General features: G+C 39.8%; 1 protein-coding gene across 1 annotated transcript in view; it reads left to right on the top strand.

Moving 5' to 3' along the window:
* LOC116975080 (collagen alpha-2(V) chain) overlaps positions 1 to 16,369 on the top strand; it is a 246,679-nt gene that overhangs the window by 116,319 nt on the left and 113,991 nt on the right. The window contains exons 3-11 of the mRNA XM_033023785.1: positions 168 to 184; positions 895 to 927; positions 1,196 to 1,228; positions 3,853 to 3,906; positions 6,702 to 6,803; positions 8,483 to 8,557; positions 12,362 to 12,406; positions 14,205 to 14,258; positions 14,427 to 14,480. Coding sequence (XP_032879676.1) covers positions 168 to 184; positions 895 to 927; positions 1,196 to 1,228; positions 3,853 to 3,906; positions 6,702 to 6,803; positions 8,483 to 8,557; positions 12,362 to 12,406; positions 14,205 to 14,258; positions 14,427 to 14,480 — 467 coding nt within the window. The remainder of the gene's footprint in view (positions 1 to 167; positions 185 to 894; positions 928 to 1,195; positions 1,229 to 3,852; positions 3,907 to 6,701; positions 6,804 to 8,482; positions 8,558 to 12,361; positions 12,407 to 14,204; positions 14,259 to 14,426; positions 14,481 to 16,369) is intronic.

The raw sequence follows: 16,369 nt of genomic DNA on the forward strand, positions 1-16,369 counted from the left end.
AATAGTTCTCTGAATAATAACGAAAACAATTGCAAGTAAGTAAAATAACATGTAAATATTCGATACATTCATAGATGTTCTCATAATAGTCGGTAATACATATATAAAATAAATCGAGTAATTATGTGAGGAGTAGTCTAATTTAATTTTTTCTTTTCTTTTTGCAGTCGGTAGAGGAGAGAGGGTAAGAACTTTTCTTTAACATATTTAAATCAGTGAAATGCAATATTATTTCAAGAATTGGATTTGTATTGTTTTGTGACATTTGCTTAAACATATTGGGAATTAGATTTGTCCTTAGAAGCAATAAAAGGGAGGGGTTGTTGCATTGGTAGTCCATTTAAAATTCTGCCAATGGTTAAAGAAAATCAGTTATAGTGTGAGACTAGATGGCGAAACAAAGAAGCTTTTCACTGTACCTCGGTACACATGACAATAATAAACTAAACTAAACTGACCGTCTGATGCCAGCACTCAAAATAAATTTAATTTTCCATGCACATTGCTCTGGTCAAAATAACACAAATATTAAAGTAATGTGTTATTTTCAACCTTTATTTAATTGCATCACTTAGAGACACTGGTGTCGAAATTCATAAAAGCATTCACAAAGAAATTTATACTTATTTATTATAATTTAAAAATATTGTGTGGAAATATAGAAAATCAAAATAAGAATGATTAGAAAAGATAGTAGGTTTGTAGCCTTAGTTGTAAACCTGTATAGATAGGGACACATTCAATGTATTTCATATATCAGGTCCATTATAGGATAATACACAGAAAGCTTAGTTGGTTTCCAGCTCTGTAGAAAGGGTAATGTTTTGAAGTTTAAATGTTTATTGATTTACCTGGTCCTTCCAATTTGAACTAATATTTTTTCCTCTCTTACAGGGACAGAAAGGTGAACCAGGGGATGTCCGCAGAGTAAGTAATTTTAATCTAGTCTCTTTTCACTCTCACTGGATTTTATCTATTTCTTGGAATGGCTATTTGTGATGCTGTTGGCAGCAACACTTTTTCAAAGCTGGATATTTAAATGTAAGGGCTTGCATTTTAAGTAAACAACAATTGAAATTTGAATAAAATTAATGAAAGACAGTGGGAAAATGCCCAGTGCATAACTAAAATGATGATATTATCCTCTGTCAATTTCATTGTTCATTGAAGGTTTACTTTTTTTCACTTTTAACAGGTGGTTGGAATAAGAGGACCTCCAGGCCCAGCAGTAAGTCATATCTTTCTAACTTAGTGTTATAAAAATTGATTTCCTTTCAGGAGTGAAATGAGATCATCTAAGGGCGAATGTGAGAATGTCTCATTTGTGTTAACAAATATGAACCTGATATAGAAACATAGAAAATAGATGCAGGAGTAGGCCATTCAGCCCTATGAGCCAGCACCGCCATTCAATATGATTATGGCTGATCATCCTGAATCAGTACCCCGTTCCTGCTTTCTCCCCATATCCCTTGATTCCATTAATCCTAAGAGCTATATCTAACTCTCTCTTGAAAACATCCAGTGAATTGGCCTTCACTGCCTTCTGTGGCAGAGAATTCCACAGATTCAGATCTCTCTGGGTGAAAAAGTTTGGCTTCATACCATTCGTAAATGACCTAGGTTCTGGAATATCAACATTCTGATGTGATGCACCTTTAGAGAGTTGCTGGAGAAAATTTGTTGTCATTGTTTCTGAGGGCAGTCACGCACGAAGCAACTTTTATTAACACACCTTGTTCTGCATCGATGCAATTTAAAGGGAGCCTTCATGAATCTGATGGAAATATATTCATGATTGAGGTTGACTGTCATTATTTGAGGAAGCTCTGCAATTTTAGTTGCTTTAGGCAAACAAATCACCCTCCATACATCCTGAAAGTTATAACATAAACATTGAAGTAGTAATAACTTGAGAACTTTGAAGAAATAGTAATATTTTTCTTAGTCACTTTCGGTGATTATTAAATTAGGTCACATACAAGTTGTGAATGATTTGCACTAAAATTGTTTATAATATTTGGAAAACCTATTTTCGGCTATATTATTTAAAAACACCGTCAATATTCTTGACTTTGTCAACATTTATTTATTTCAAGGAAAACAGTGGTCCACAATCATGTTCATTTACCCTGGCCTATTCCAGTGATTGATGGCAATATTTTTTGTTTGTGACTAATGCAAATGTCTTGAGCATTCCATATATGAACAGCAGCACAAACCTCCAGTGCAATTTGTGCACAGTTTGGTGATTATATTTGCACCAGATTGTATGTACAATGCAAGAATTCCTACCATTTCTTTCTATAATTCTGGCAGGGTTTCCAAAACAAATTAGACAATGCTCAATATTCTAAATACTTAATCTATCTCTTCAGATAGAAATTATGTATTCATGAAGTACTAGAGATTGACAACAGCTTCTGCTCTCTGTTGCCCCCGTTTCATAAAAACACACAATATCTGCATCTAAAGATGTAGGTCCACGGAATCATTACAAGCTATATCGGTAGTTCAATGCTTATACCACTTCATGAGTGATTGAGGAATCTGGATAGATGATCTGGAGGCACAGGTTTTATGGGGAACATAAGTACAGCTAATTAACTAATTCTTCTCATAGCTGACAAGGATTGTTGATTTAAAAAATACATCCTTTTCAAAGGTTTCAAAGATCTGTTTATTGACACGTGTACCAATTAAGGTACAGTAAGACTCGATTTACCATACAGCCATACTAAAAAAACACCAAGACACACAACTACATAAAAGTTAACATAAACATCCACCACAGCAGATTCCCCACGTTCCTCACTGTGATGGAAGGCAATAAAGTCTAATCTTCCCTCTTTATTCTTCCTGCGGTCGGGATGATCGAAGCTCTCGCGTCGGCGCGATCGAATCTCCTATGATCGGGTAGTTCGATGCTCCTGAAGTTCATTAGGAACAACATCTATAATTGTTATCCATTCTACAAATAATTCTAGTCGACAGCAATGTCTATGAAATTGTTCTCTGAAAATTTCTCACAAGTGAATTTGGCCTCTGTAAAGACATTTAGTTCAAGTGCAATGAAGGATGGATGATAAATTAGGACTAGCAGTGCTGTCCAGGATACATTCAAAAGAAAGACAAATGACAGCACAATGTGTCACCCATAATGAGAATAGGACACGTGCTGTCTGGAATTTCTCCTGTGGAGCTTCTTGACTTTGATGTTGGCCACTGGCCTTCTCTGCTTTATAAATTAATCTCTGACTCACTTAGAAATGGACACTTTGGAAAGATTGGAATATTTCTATGGTCATTTCACCATCTCTGCATCAATTATGTGCATTGTTGAATATTTATTAATACATGCACAAAAATTGATGTAGAGATGGTGAAATTATGAAAGGCAACTAAGACCCTAGTTAATGAAGAAAGGTGGTTAACCGCTGTGGGGAAAAAAAAGTATATTCCCTTTAATTGGAATTGGAAGTAATCTTAATAACTTTAGTTTTGGTGGACATGGTCACAATGGTTGAATGGTTGTAAATGTCATTAATTACTAATCCTTGTTCTGAAGAATAAAAAGCATAAGGATGATATGTATTGTGTTTAAAAGAATGACTTTGGACTATAGTTAACATCAATGCCACTTTTCTAGTATAAGTATGGTTTGGACTAATTGATAAATACAGTTGTGTTGATTAGTTAACAATTCAATTTATCATTTTAACAGATAAATGCTAAAATGAAAGAAGATGCATTTAAGGGACCTTATTCTCAATGCTTATTTCTCCAACAATTCAAATGCATTAATCTTAGCTCTGAACTTGCTTTTCACTATTGTAACATTTATTTTTATAGGGTCCACCAGGTTCAAATGGACCAAGAGGAAGGGAGGGCACAAAGGGACCAACAGTGAGTAATATTTTAAACACTTTGAGCCCAGATTTCATGAGTGTTATGATAATGAATATAAAAATAGTCATATTCAGTTCACACTAGTTCTATGTTATCCCACATTCTCATCCACTCCCTACATACTAGGGAAAATTTACAGGGGCCAATTAATGTACAAACCCTGTTTTTGGCACATGGGAGGAAAACGGGAATCCTCAGAGGAACTCCACAGGGTCACTGGGAAAAGGCCAAGCACCACGCAGGCAGCACCCGAGGTCAGGATCGAACCTGGGTCTCTGGTGCTGCGAGGCAGCAGATCCACCAGTTGGATAATTCCTAGGGTGGGGGTGTGGTGGAAAATACTTTGCACAGGACATGGGGACCAGCTGTGCAATGGTTGCTTCTGTTGCTGATCTCTTCATAGGTTTAACAGGACAGCATGAATTTCCACAACATATCTGCTTCTCAGACTCGGACCTCCATCTGCTGAGAGCCCATACCAGGATAAGCTGGCATCAGCACAACAAGCACATCCAAGTGTATGGCTGGGCGGGGAGGGGGGTGGTGGGGGGTGGGGGGGCTGGGGTGGGGTTTAAGGGGATACCACCCATTGCCAGTAAAATGAGGAATAGGTTTCATTTGAATTAATTATGTTACTTTAAATGTTTTTAATTGCTTTCATATGTGCATGGGTAACTATAGTTTAAATGTTTCTGAATGGTTTTAGCTTTTGTAAACATCTTAACGGGTCCAAGGTAATTTTGGATGTTTTGAATGTCTCTGGCATTGACATATGTTCAATTTAAAGGGCAGGTTTGACAGCCTGTGAGGCCAGGGGTGGGGCTGCACCGACTGTCAAAGCCATTCTGGCAGCACAGTCGGTCTTTGCACTGTCAAAGTATAGTGGGCCTTCTCCCAGTGCAAGATGGAGCCTGGACCATACTGGAGTCCACCGCATGGTACTGCTTACTGATGGCTCCTGATCTCGGGCTGTGAATGACCTGCCCCATTATTACACACACATGAGAGCTGATTCGAAAGTGGAAAATTGCCATCTTAGATAGTTCTTGCATTTTAAAGTCAGGAAAAAACAAGTTCATTGTCTTGTAAACCAAATAGTGTAATGTCACTGACAGGAAAGGTAAAAGAAGATGCAATAGAATAGGGCAGAAGAGTGGCGCTGCAGTAGAGCACCGGAGATCTAGGTTCGATCCTGACTACAGGTGCTGTCTGCACAATGTTTGTATGTTCTTCCTGTGACCATGTGGTTTTCTCCAGGTGTTCTGGTTTCCTCCCACATTCTAAAGACATGCAGGTTTGTAGGTTAATTGGCTTCGGTAAATTTGCCCCAAGTGTCTGGGCTACGAAACTGAGATAACATAGAACTAGAGTACGGGTGATCATTGGTCAGCATTGTCTCGGTGTGCCATGGGGCCTGTTTCCACGCTGTATTTCTAAATTAAACTAAACTATACTAAATAATAGCATGCAATAGAATAATATTTTGAAACTGAAAACATAATATAGAGCCATTACTATGGATTTACAAACTGAAGCTGTGCTTAATCACTATTATCTTTATCTCCATAATTAACAAAGATAGACATGAGTAATGCAGCAGGTATAATGTATCTGAATTTTCAAAAGGGTTTCAATGATATACCATACTGTAGACTCATGACCAAGTTCAGAATACCAGGAGTCAGGGAAGCTATCAGAATGAAAGCTAGCAATGTAGTTGAAAGCAAAATATAGAATGATTAATCTCTGCTCTGGTCCCACCCAAGTTGATTGTAAGATAGTAACACAAGTGCAGATATGAACTGAGATATTGCCATTATATTCTCTAAATCCATATTTCAGCACCATTGTTCCACATCTGCAGCTGCTATGAGAGCCATTTTGTACGTAGCCATTCTTTGGATAACCCAGTCGAGGATGTAGGAATGTCAGACTTGTTGTAAGCTTCAATACTTTCATGCTGAAGTTATAGAAATGGCCTTATTGTCTTTCATTCCAAAGTTTACGAATCATTTTTAGACACTCCACTTCGAGCAAAGCACTGACTCCTAAAAGTACTCAAGATATTTTCATGGAAATGGAAATCTGAAATAAAATCAGAAAAGGATGAAAACACTCAGCAGATCAGGCAACACCTGTGGAAAGAGATGCAGAGGTTAATGTTTCAGGTCAAAGACTCAAATGTTTCATTGGACAAAGGGTATTTGACATGAAATGTTATCTCTGTTTTTCTTTCCACAGATGTTACCTGACATGCTGTACATTTCCAGTATAACATACTGATAAACTGATCCACTTTGCGTAGCATGTAAAAGCTTCCTTCCGAATGAAGACTTGTAACATTTGCTTTTCTATTTGTAAGAAAGAACTTTACTTAGAGTCATAGTTATCCTGCGTGGAAACAGGTCCTTCGGCCCAACTTACCCACACTGACCAACATGTCCCATCTACACTAGTTCCATCTGCCTACACTAGTTTGGCCCATACCCCTCTAAACCTGTCCTATCCATGTACCTATCCAAATGTTTCTTAAACGTTGCGATAGTTGTGACTTCCATAGGGAATAATAACTACTTTGGCAATGCAACCAAAATTTGGAAAGATATGTGTTTTTATTTTAATTCAATCAGTGTCTAATTTTAGGCAGAAAGATTTCTATTAGCTGGCGATCTGTCATTATGTTGCTTGTCGGTCATAAAGCTAGTTCATGCAAGGTGATACCATGTAAGCCTACAAATTAAATCAAAGCATTGTACCTTTTGCTGAAACTTGAATGTAACCCTTGGTTTTAGGGTGTGCCTGGTCCATCTGGAGGTGATGGTGTGCCTGGAATTCCTGGACAACCTGGTCCCGCAGGGCCACCTGGACATCCCACTCATCCTGGCTTTCAAAGTGTAAGTACTTCAAAGCCTAATGTTTTCAGTAGTTCCTCACAGAAAGTATAACAGCTCATATAATTATCACGACTTTGCACTTTAATTACCGGGCAGCGGAAATGATCATTGTTGTCTTTCATCATCTTTGACATTTCCAAAGTTGTTTGATCTACTTACAGCAGCTTAGACTTTACAAGATCATGCAAGATCAAGCAACAGGTTTTGTTCCATTTCACTTCACCCTCCGCATAATTGTAACACATTGTAACAACGAAATGCATTCAGAAAATAAGCAAAATGTAACAAAGAAGAACTGCGGACACAGAATGCTGGAGTAACTCAACATGTCAGGCAGCATCTCTGGAGAAAATGGATAGGTGACGTTTCAGGTCGGGACCCTTCTTCAGACCTATCTATTTTCTCCAAAGATGCTTCCTAACCCACTGAGTTACAGCAGCATTTTGTATCTATCATTAGAAAATACATAAATTGTCTGCCTCTATATTTAAAAGTGTAGGCCTTTATCCTAACCATTTAGATGTGTTTGTGTTTGGGAATCCCTAAATAAGAATTTTAATAACACTGAATCTGGATCTAATGATACTGAATCGGCCTTATAAAAGAAAATGCTGAATTTCTCGTTTTTGTAAATTCCTAATCATGAACATAAAACAGGTCTGCCTGATTTGTTTGATCTAACAATTGTTCATTATATATCATTCCACGAAACGACATCAGCCTATGATGTTAGCCTTTGTGTACCACATTTAAAGCATTTGAAAAAGGCACAATATTTATATATTATTTAGTAAGTATTTACCCGAAGCAAATTTTCTGCATTTACATTTTCGTTACCGGTTACAATAGACCGTTAAAGACAAGTTTTGATTTTTAAAAGAAAGTCAATAACAAATTGTTGTCTTCTGTTTTCATTATTCTACTATCCATGTAATACATTGAAGCAAGGCTGCAGCATTGTAAACCTGATTCTCTGGTCTCTGGATGCTATATGAGTCTTTGTAGAGTGCCTATAATGGTAAACATTCACAGGCTCGTTAGAGCCAATACAGAACTTCGCTTCTCACTCTGTGCACTGTGTCGGTGCCCTATACATGGTGACTTTTTGCATACTTGTGTTTTGTCTGCAAAACAATGAGTTTCACTGTACCAAGTACATGCGACAATAAAATAAATCAATCAATTAATCAACTAATCACTCAATCAATTAATTATTGTTGATGAATTTTACAGTTACCTGCAGAATCATGGAAGACACTTATTATTACTGAACTGACCATTGATGAAGTAGGAGTTAAAGCCTCCTTAAGCTTTTTGGCCTATTATGAACAAATAGTTTAAGAGCTTTAACTGTAATTTTCCATCTGATATAGCATAATCCCATCACAAAATAGATAATAATGGCAAGCAATAATTATTTCATGTTGGAAATTAATATCTCAAACATGAGTCTGAAGAAGGGTCTCAACCCGAAACATCACCTATTCCTTTTCTCCAGCGATCCTGTCTGACCCGCTGAGTTACTCCTGCTTTTTGTGTCTATCTATGATTCCATCAGAGATGGCTTACTCAGCCATTCTCCTGAATACATTTTACTATTCTCCGTTGCCCAGTTGTGAGTTGTGTATTTCCTGTTCACTTGGAGGATTAGCGTGACTGCTCTGTTTCTTCTCACACAGCAACTTGCATCCCAAATGACTGGTGGTGAAAAGTCAAGTTTACGTGGCCAAATAGGAATGGTGCCGGGAGTTTCGGTAAGTCCGTTGTTAAAATGTTTGCGAACTGTTTTCAATGTGGCTTGGTTATGGCGAAGAGTGCACAAGATAATTGTTTTCAGAGAATAGATGACCTTAAGTAAACCAGAAGCAATACAATAATTTGCTGCAATATTAGGAATATCATACCTTGTAAGCATATATGGATGTAATTAAATAGAAACTGGGAACTGCAGATGCTGGGTTTAAAAAACAAACAAAGTGCTGGAGTAACTCAGGGGGTCAGGCAGCAACACTGGAGGAGGACATGGATAGGTAACATTTCAGGTTGGGACCCTTCTTCAGTTTTTGAAGAAGGGTCTCAACCTGAAACTTCGGCTGACCATGTTCTCCAGAGATGCTGCCTGACCCCTTGAGTTACTGTATCTCAGCAGTTTGTGGATTATTTTTGGATGTAACTATATATACCTAATGTGGAGAAATATGTCTAAGCACGAAGGAACATTGTTTTAAATCTTTCATGAAAATCACGATGCCCAGAAACTGATAAACTGTAAACGTAAACTGATAGGTCTATAATCATCATTTTTATGAATCCATGATCAGGTAAGCAGGTATTGTGTGGGAAATTATTTAATGTAGGTAAATGAATTTAGATGGGAGAATTCATAAATTCAATAATGTGGAGAAAAAACTGTAACATTAATTTTCCATTTGCAATCATCAATATGAAACACTTAAAAGGGTAACAGATTTTGTGATAACATAGATAGGAAAGGTGATTAGATGCACCTATTTCTTTCGATGCCTCACAGGCCATACAGTTCAAATCTCATGGGATTTACATTTAACTAATAACATGGTATTCAGAAAATCTAGTCAATAATAATAATGGCCACAGATTCTCAAATAAGACTATGTAGTTTGCAAATGTCGTACAAGGAAGAAAATTCCCTCCTTGGGGTGCTTTGGATGTGATTCCAGACAAACCAAAGTGTGAGCTCTTAATTGCCCCTTGAAATGGCACATAGTTGTACTGCAAGAGCTACAGTGAAGTAGCAGAAGAATATAATTGGTGGACCACCTACCATTAACATTGGCATCCATTTCCCTCTTATCCCCATTCTCTTGGCTTCTCCCCATAATCTCTGAAATCCTTAAATTAAGAACCTATCAATCTCCACTTTAAAAATTGCCAATGTCTTGGGCTCCACGGCTGTCCACAGAATCAACACAATGTGGTTAAAGAAATTGCTCCTCATCTCGATTCTTAAGTTACGTCCTTTTATTCTGAGGCTGTGCTTTCTGATTCTAGACTCAACTGAAAACATCCCCATCCTTCTAAACTCTAGGTAGAAGGGAGTATCACTTAGGTCCTCAACACTGATTACAAACCCACAAAGTCTGATGACATGAAGGCTTTTAATGTTTAAGAAGAAACTGCAGAGGCTGGAAAATCGAAGGTAGACAAACATACTGGAGAAACTCAGCGGGTGAGGGAGCATCTATGGACGAAGGAAATAGGCAACGTTTCGGGTCGAGACCCTTCTTCAGACTGATGTGAGGGTGGGGGTGGGGAGGGGGTGGGGCAGGAAGAAGAAAGGAAGAGGCGGAGACAATGGGCTGAGGGAGAGCTGGGAAGGGGAGGAGAATGCAGGGAATTAGAGAAGTCAATGTTCATACCGCTGGGGTGTAAACTGCCCAAGCAAAATATGAGGTGCTGCTCCTCCAATTTACGGTTTTTAATCCTCACCATGCTCTCTGCTGATGTCTGTAGAACAACCCTTGGAAGTAGCACAGAAAATAGCAGTATGTTGTCAGTGGGGATGGGGCAGGGAAGTGTTTCAATATCCATCACCAAGTGGTCCTTTGGACTTGGTAGCACCATCCCACATGGAGCTGGCTGAGTCCCATGGGCACAGCTGCCAGAATGGGCCAACAGTGGGTATTGAGGGATCCAACAAGAGAGATAAACTCTGGTTGCACTGTGGCGCAGCAGTAGCATTGCTGCCTTACAGTGCTTGCAGCGCCGGAGACCCGTGTTCGATCCCGACTACTGGTGCTCTCTGTACGGAGTTTGTACGTTCTCTCCATGACCACATGGGAATTCTCCGAGATCTCTGGTTTCCTCCCACACTCCAAAAACGTACAGGTCTGTAGGTTAATTGGCCTGACGTATGTGTAAATTGTCCCTAGTTTGTGCAGGGTAGTGTTAGTGCACGGGGATCACTGGTCAGTGCGGACTCGGTGGGCCGAAGGGCCTGTTTCCGCGCTGTATCTCTAAACTAAAGTAAACTAAACTAAAAATAAATATACCTGACCTCGCCCTTGCCAATCTACCCATGGAGGTTGCATCTGATCATAATAATATTGGTAGAAGTCGCTTCCATGGTGCTTGAGGAGACAAAGGCTAATCTTCATAAGAAAATCCTCCATCAAATTGGATGGATCTAGATTGTGCTTAATGGGATCAACTTACAATGGACCTGATGGCTTAAAAGTCGGCATCCAGGAAGTGTTTTGTTTCATCAGTAGCAGCAGAAATATACACTACCACAATCCATAAACTCGTGATCCAGCATATCTAACACACAATTGTAACACATAAAGCAAGGAATCAACTGTGGTTCAAAGAGCTACGCAGAAGGTCACATTGGGAGTAGCATCAGGGATACCCAGAATGCTGGTGATGCCCTGTGAAGCTTCAACTATAGGAATGCATGCATATTAAATAGCAAATGCAATATGAAACACAATCCACAACGGACTCTTCTGTGACCAGATGCAACTGTCTATACTGAACAATGTGATTGAAAATCTTGCAAATTATGAATTTTGAGTGTGATTGATTGATTTAATATCTTTTGTGTAAATTTGATGACAGAAAAGCATGTGAACAAACAAGAATATCTTTCCCAAAAATGAGCAGGCAATCTTAACAAAGGTCCTCGGGGATGCGTGCATAATTGTACTACTTGGATCAATGTGCAGGTGAATTTCCTAATGCTCTTCTGATGGGAAGTGGACCAGACACAATGCACCTTTTCTCTGCACTTTGTACCTCATGATTGCTAGCCGCAAGCAGCATGAGAAGATTGCGATCAATCGATGCCCTATATTCCAAGTTTCCATTCATGCCTCACTAAACATGATGTTAAATGGCATGAAGGACTCCTCCCCCTGAAACTAACATCTGCCAATTTTTCCAAAATGGATTGCAAACTACAGATTATTTTGTCATTAGATTATTTTCTCTATCAATTGATGGAGTAGTGGGCATTTTTGGTACCTTTTTTAATACACGTGAAGATACTATGGGGAGCTATCTGGCCAGAACTGAAACACTTCTTCATCTATTCAAGAGACGCAAGATGCGTCCAGGAATGAGAACTGGAATTTTATGTATGAAAAGTGAATGGTTAGATTGGGGTTATGTTCTGGGGAACAATGGAAGTTGAGACATTTATTCAAGCTGATTGTAATTTTCTGGAATCAAGATGCGAGGGACCGGAAGGTTCCAATTCCTTCAGAAGAGAGGCAACATATATTTTAGGTTATATGCAGAAAGGTTAGAGGACAATTGATATAAATTGTTCTTATTCATGAAGTTGTGGGTTTGCACTATAATTTCTGGGAAGATGATGAAGGCAGAAACTTTGAACCAAGATGTACGAAACTGTATAAGTACAAGAACCTTAACCATAAAGCTACCTGCCAATTTGAGATGTACCCCCAAATGAGGAATGGTACAAAGGGCAGATTGTGCTGATTAATGTCAAAGCACAATCAATCCTCATTTAATTGGTTAGAACATTGTTGACAGTTTTTTGTTTTATTCTCCAGGGTGAAGCTGGATCTAGAGGATCTCCAGGAGCCATGGGGGCACAAGTGAGTATTTTTGATTAATTATTCCAATTAGAGGGAGCAAATCCCTTTTATTATTCGGGATTCACCGACATAAATGGGAGTTTAAACACGTTAAAATATTGTAATTACCTGCACAAAGAATACCAAGAAAAAATATTTTATTGTTGCTTAAAATGACCGTTCCATTGAATTCAGCTACATATTGATAGGATTTGTAATTGGCCTGTCCAACTTGGGCTATTTTTAGGCAACTGCCGGCGACTGTCATAGTCATAGCAGATCGCTGACAAACCGGTGACTGGACCTCCATTCGACATAAAATTTGAAATAGAATCATTTCTTTAACAACAAAAAAAAGTCAGCACCGGTGACAGCCTACGTCACCTGGCTACAACCTACGTTAACCTGGCGACAATCTACGTTAACCTGGCGACAACTACAACAGCACCTACGTCAGGAGAAGTCAAGCTACACTCTTTGGCGTCAAACCCACTGTCGCCGACTGTCTCCGTAAATTTTTCAACATGTTGAAAATCCAGCGGCGACCAGAAAGACGCTACGACTCTTTGGGCGACTGAGGGGACTACTCAAGACCATATGGCAATACCCCGGTGACCATGTGGCGACAGCCTAGTCGCCTGCAGTCGCCTAAAAAATCACCTAAGTGGGACAGGCCCATAAAGGTCAATCTTTCCTGGAATTAGTCGGTTTCTCCACCATTTTGTTTTCTCTTCTCAGTAATATATTTGAAAGTAATATATTTGAAACATCCAATGAATCACAGATTGATTTTTGCATTGTTTAATTTAGTCTCTTAACCATCTCTGAAGGAATTGACTTTTATGTAAAACAATAATCAAATTCAAAGGAGTGATAACCCAAGTCATGTTCAGCTTTTGCCCTTCATTTCTTTCCTGTTACTTTCTGTCATTATGAGTCCCAAAATGTTCTGATTTCATTATTTTATGCGGACAGTTCAAGATTATTTCAGTAGTTTTCACCACTACTAAGTGTCAAGTCTTGGACATTATTATTTTGTATCCCTTTGCATTTCTTCTCACTCTACTGGCATAGTTTGAGAAGAAGTGGTGAATTTCTACAGGTCTTGTCTGAAGTTATTTGGCCTGTTCAGTCTGTTACGAGTGAGATCCATGTCAACCATGGTTTAACTGGGTGACAGAACAGACATAAACATATGAATGGCCTGAACTGGGTCCATGTTCCTGCGACTCTTGCAGTAATTGCTTTGTAATGAGCAGATAAAGGATTTCCTCACTAAAAGAGAGCATGCAAGCAAATAGTGAAAGAGCAGCAACTCCACGTAATAGTCTGTGCTATTGCTGGCTTGATCCTCTGCTGTTTATATTGATAGATCATGCTAGAGACCGCTAACATGAGCCCAAATAAAGATCTGCAATAGAAAGTTTTGAGTGTTGAAAGACAGTTTTTACTGATGCTGTATTGGTTACACTGCAGCAGATGCATGGAGGGGTGAATCTAAAGAATTGTTCTTTCCACCTAGCCGTGGATAACCAAATGCAGGCAGAAGGTTTGCATGTTTGCTAACTATTCAGAAAGAAGGGTTTTAGAAACCTGGCTGGAAAATATGGTGGAGCAATTAACTTCAGCTGAGATGCCATCACTAGCAGAGGTGCAATGATTTCCTCCAGAATTGCAAATGACCGTGGGATAATCTCGGAACTTCATTCTTTTAGGTTACACGTCTGATAGTTTAAGATAACTGTTTTCAGTAATCCTACCAAGGTCTCAATTCCCCTTTTAATCCGTTTTTTTTTTTCACTCTCTCCTGTCCAATTAGGGGCCTAAAGGTCAAGCTGGTCCTCCTGGAGAACTTGGTGACTTGGGGCCAATGGTAAGACTTTCAACATGATCATTAACATCTGCATTGTACACCGTAAGACTATTGACATTGATGACGTGATGACATGTAACTAAAATTATGTCATTCTGATTCTTTAATCAGTGCACTCAACTATCTTTCTATGCAAAGGATAACAGTTTTCCCCTCTCTTAACTACAGGGTGGAATTGGAAACCGTGGCCCTGAAGGACGACCTGGAAAGGCTGGTGAAGATGTAAGTATATACACGTTATTTCTTTAAATGCATCCTTATAATTCCCTGTGATAAAATATTGAGCAATGGTTAGTGTCAATTGCTTACTCGGGCAGAAGCTGGGAAGCTTTTGCCCAAATTGTACACCTTTCCCTAGGCTTAATGGGCGATTCCCAAGGTTTAGTGTGCAATTCATGGTCAATGCTATTGGTAAACGTGAAAATGCGAGAGTCATACAATGAACTGTTTAGAAAAATGGCAACTAGTAAGATTGGAGTTTTTGGGACCTTGTTTTGCCACCTTAATTCACCTCACATACTGGACATATCCTTGTCCTTGCATAACCTTTCTGAGGTAGTTTGAATCAATTTTATAGGTAATAGAAAAGGAAGTGCAGTGGAAGGGCTAATGTAGCTAGATTTACTTGGATAGCTTGCGAAACAAAGTTTGTCACTGTTTCTCTGTACATGCATCAGATTATAATCTAATACCAATTTCCATAGTGATTGTTTGAATTGCCCATTTTAATTTTGGAAGGGCCACAAATGTGGTCAGAAAGTGGAGTGAACATAGTCTACCACGATTTACTGAATTTATGCAACTAATATTCTCAAACCGTTGGGAATAATTGTAAGGTCACCCAATTATCACCCAACCCTATCTCATCTGAAAACAATTACTTTCATTCTGCAGGAGGAGCTAGGAGGAGTTTAGATGGGAGTGACAGATAGCTCGTAGCACAGATTATGTGATTAAGCAAATGCATTTAGTCAAGGGAATCCAATCCCCATCTCCCAACAATGTTGCTAAGAAGAAGATCCAAGCTTCACTACAAGGATAAGATTAAAAGAGATATGGCAGATTTTAACATTGGCATTGACATTGTTGGGATGCTGCTGCTGCTGAGGACTTGGGGAGGTGGAAGAAACCCCAGGCGGGTATGATGCACCACACAGCATGTGTTTCACGACCCTGGAGGCCATGTATCAAACGCCGTGAAATGATCAATTGCAACGGCAAAGCACTCCCCAATCCAACGGCCAATCAATCAATCAATCAATCAATCGATCAATCGATCAATCGATCAATCGATCAATCGATCAATCGATCAATCAATCAATTTTATTCATCACATACCCATATAGGTGCAATGAAATGAATTTGCCAGCAGCGGTACAATCAAAAAAGAACACTCAATACACAATGGAATTTAACACAAACATCCACCACAGCATTCTTCACTGTGGTGGAAGGCACAAAGTTCAGTCAGCCCTTCTCCATTTTTCACCCGTGGTTGGGGCCATAAACCTCCGCAGTCGTCGCTACGGACGGCCGGATGTACAGGCCCTCTCGCCGGGATGGTCGAACACACTCCGCTGCTCGGAGGTCCCGAATTGGCGCTTTCCTACCAGAGACCGCGGCTTCAGCATCTTGTAGGCCGCAGGATGGTGGTCGGAGCTCTTTTCCGGCGGGGGAACCCAGGCTCCAGATGATAAGTCCATGCCGCGCCTGCGGCTAGAAGCTCCGCAGACGACGGCTTCAGGATGTTATAGGCCACGGGCCGGCGATCGGAGCTCTTCTCCGGGAATCCCCAATGAGGGATCCCAGGCTCCGGACGCCGCTCCCACGGCTAGAAGCTCCACAGACCGCGGCTTCAGGATGTAATGATAGGCCAGCGATCAGAGCACTCCATTCTGGTGACCCCGGCAGAAAAGTCCATGCTGCGCCCGCTGCTGAAACTCCGGGCCCGACTCCGGGAAAGGCCGCTCCAATCCATGTTGTAAGGCCACGAGTGAGGCGACATGGAAAACGTCGCCTCTCTGTGGAGTAGGCGACCAAAAGCGGTTCCCCCCTTACCTACCCTCACCAACCCCACACAAGACAAACCAAGAGACACTAAAACAAACATT

The sequence above is a fragment of the Amblyraja radiata genome, chromosome 7, assembly GCF_010909765.2.
Source record: "Amblyraja radiata isolate CabotCenter1 chromosome 7, sAmbRad1.1.pri, whole genome shotgun sequence".
Lineage (NCBI taxonomy): Eukaryota > Metazoa > Chordata > Chondrichthyes > Rajiformes > Rajidae > Amblyraja > Amblyraja radiata.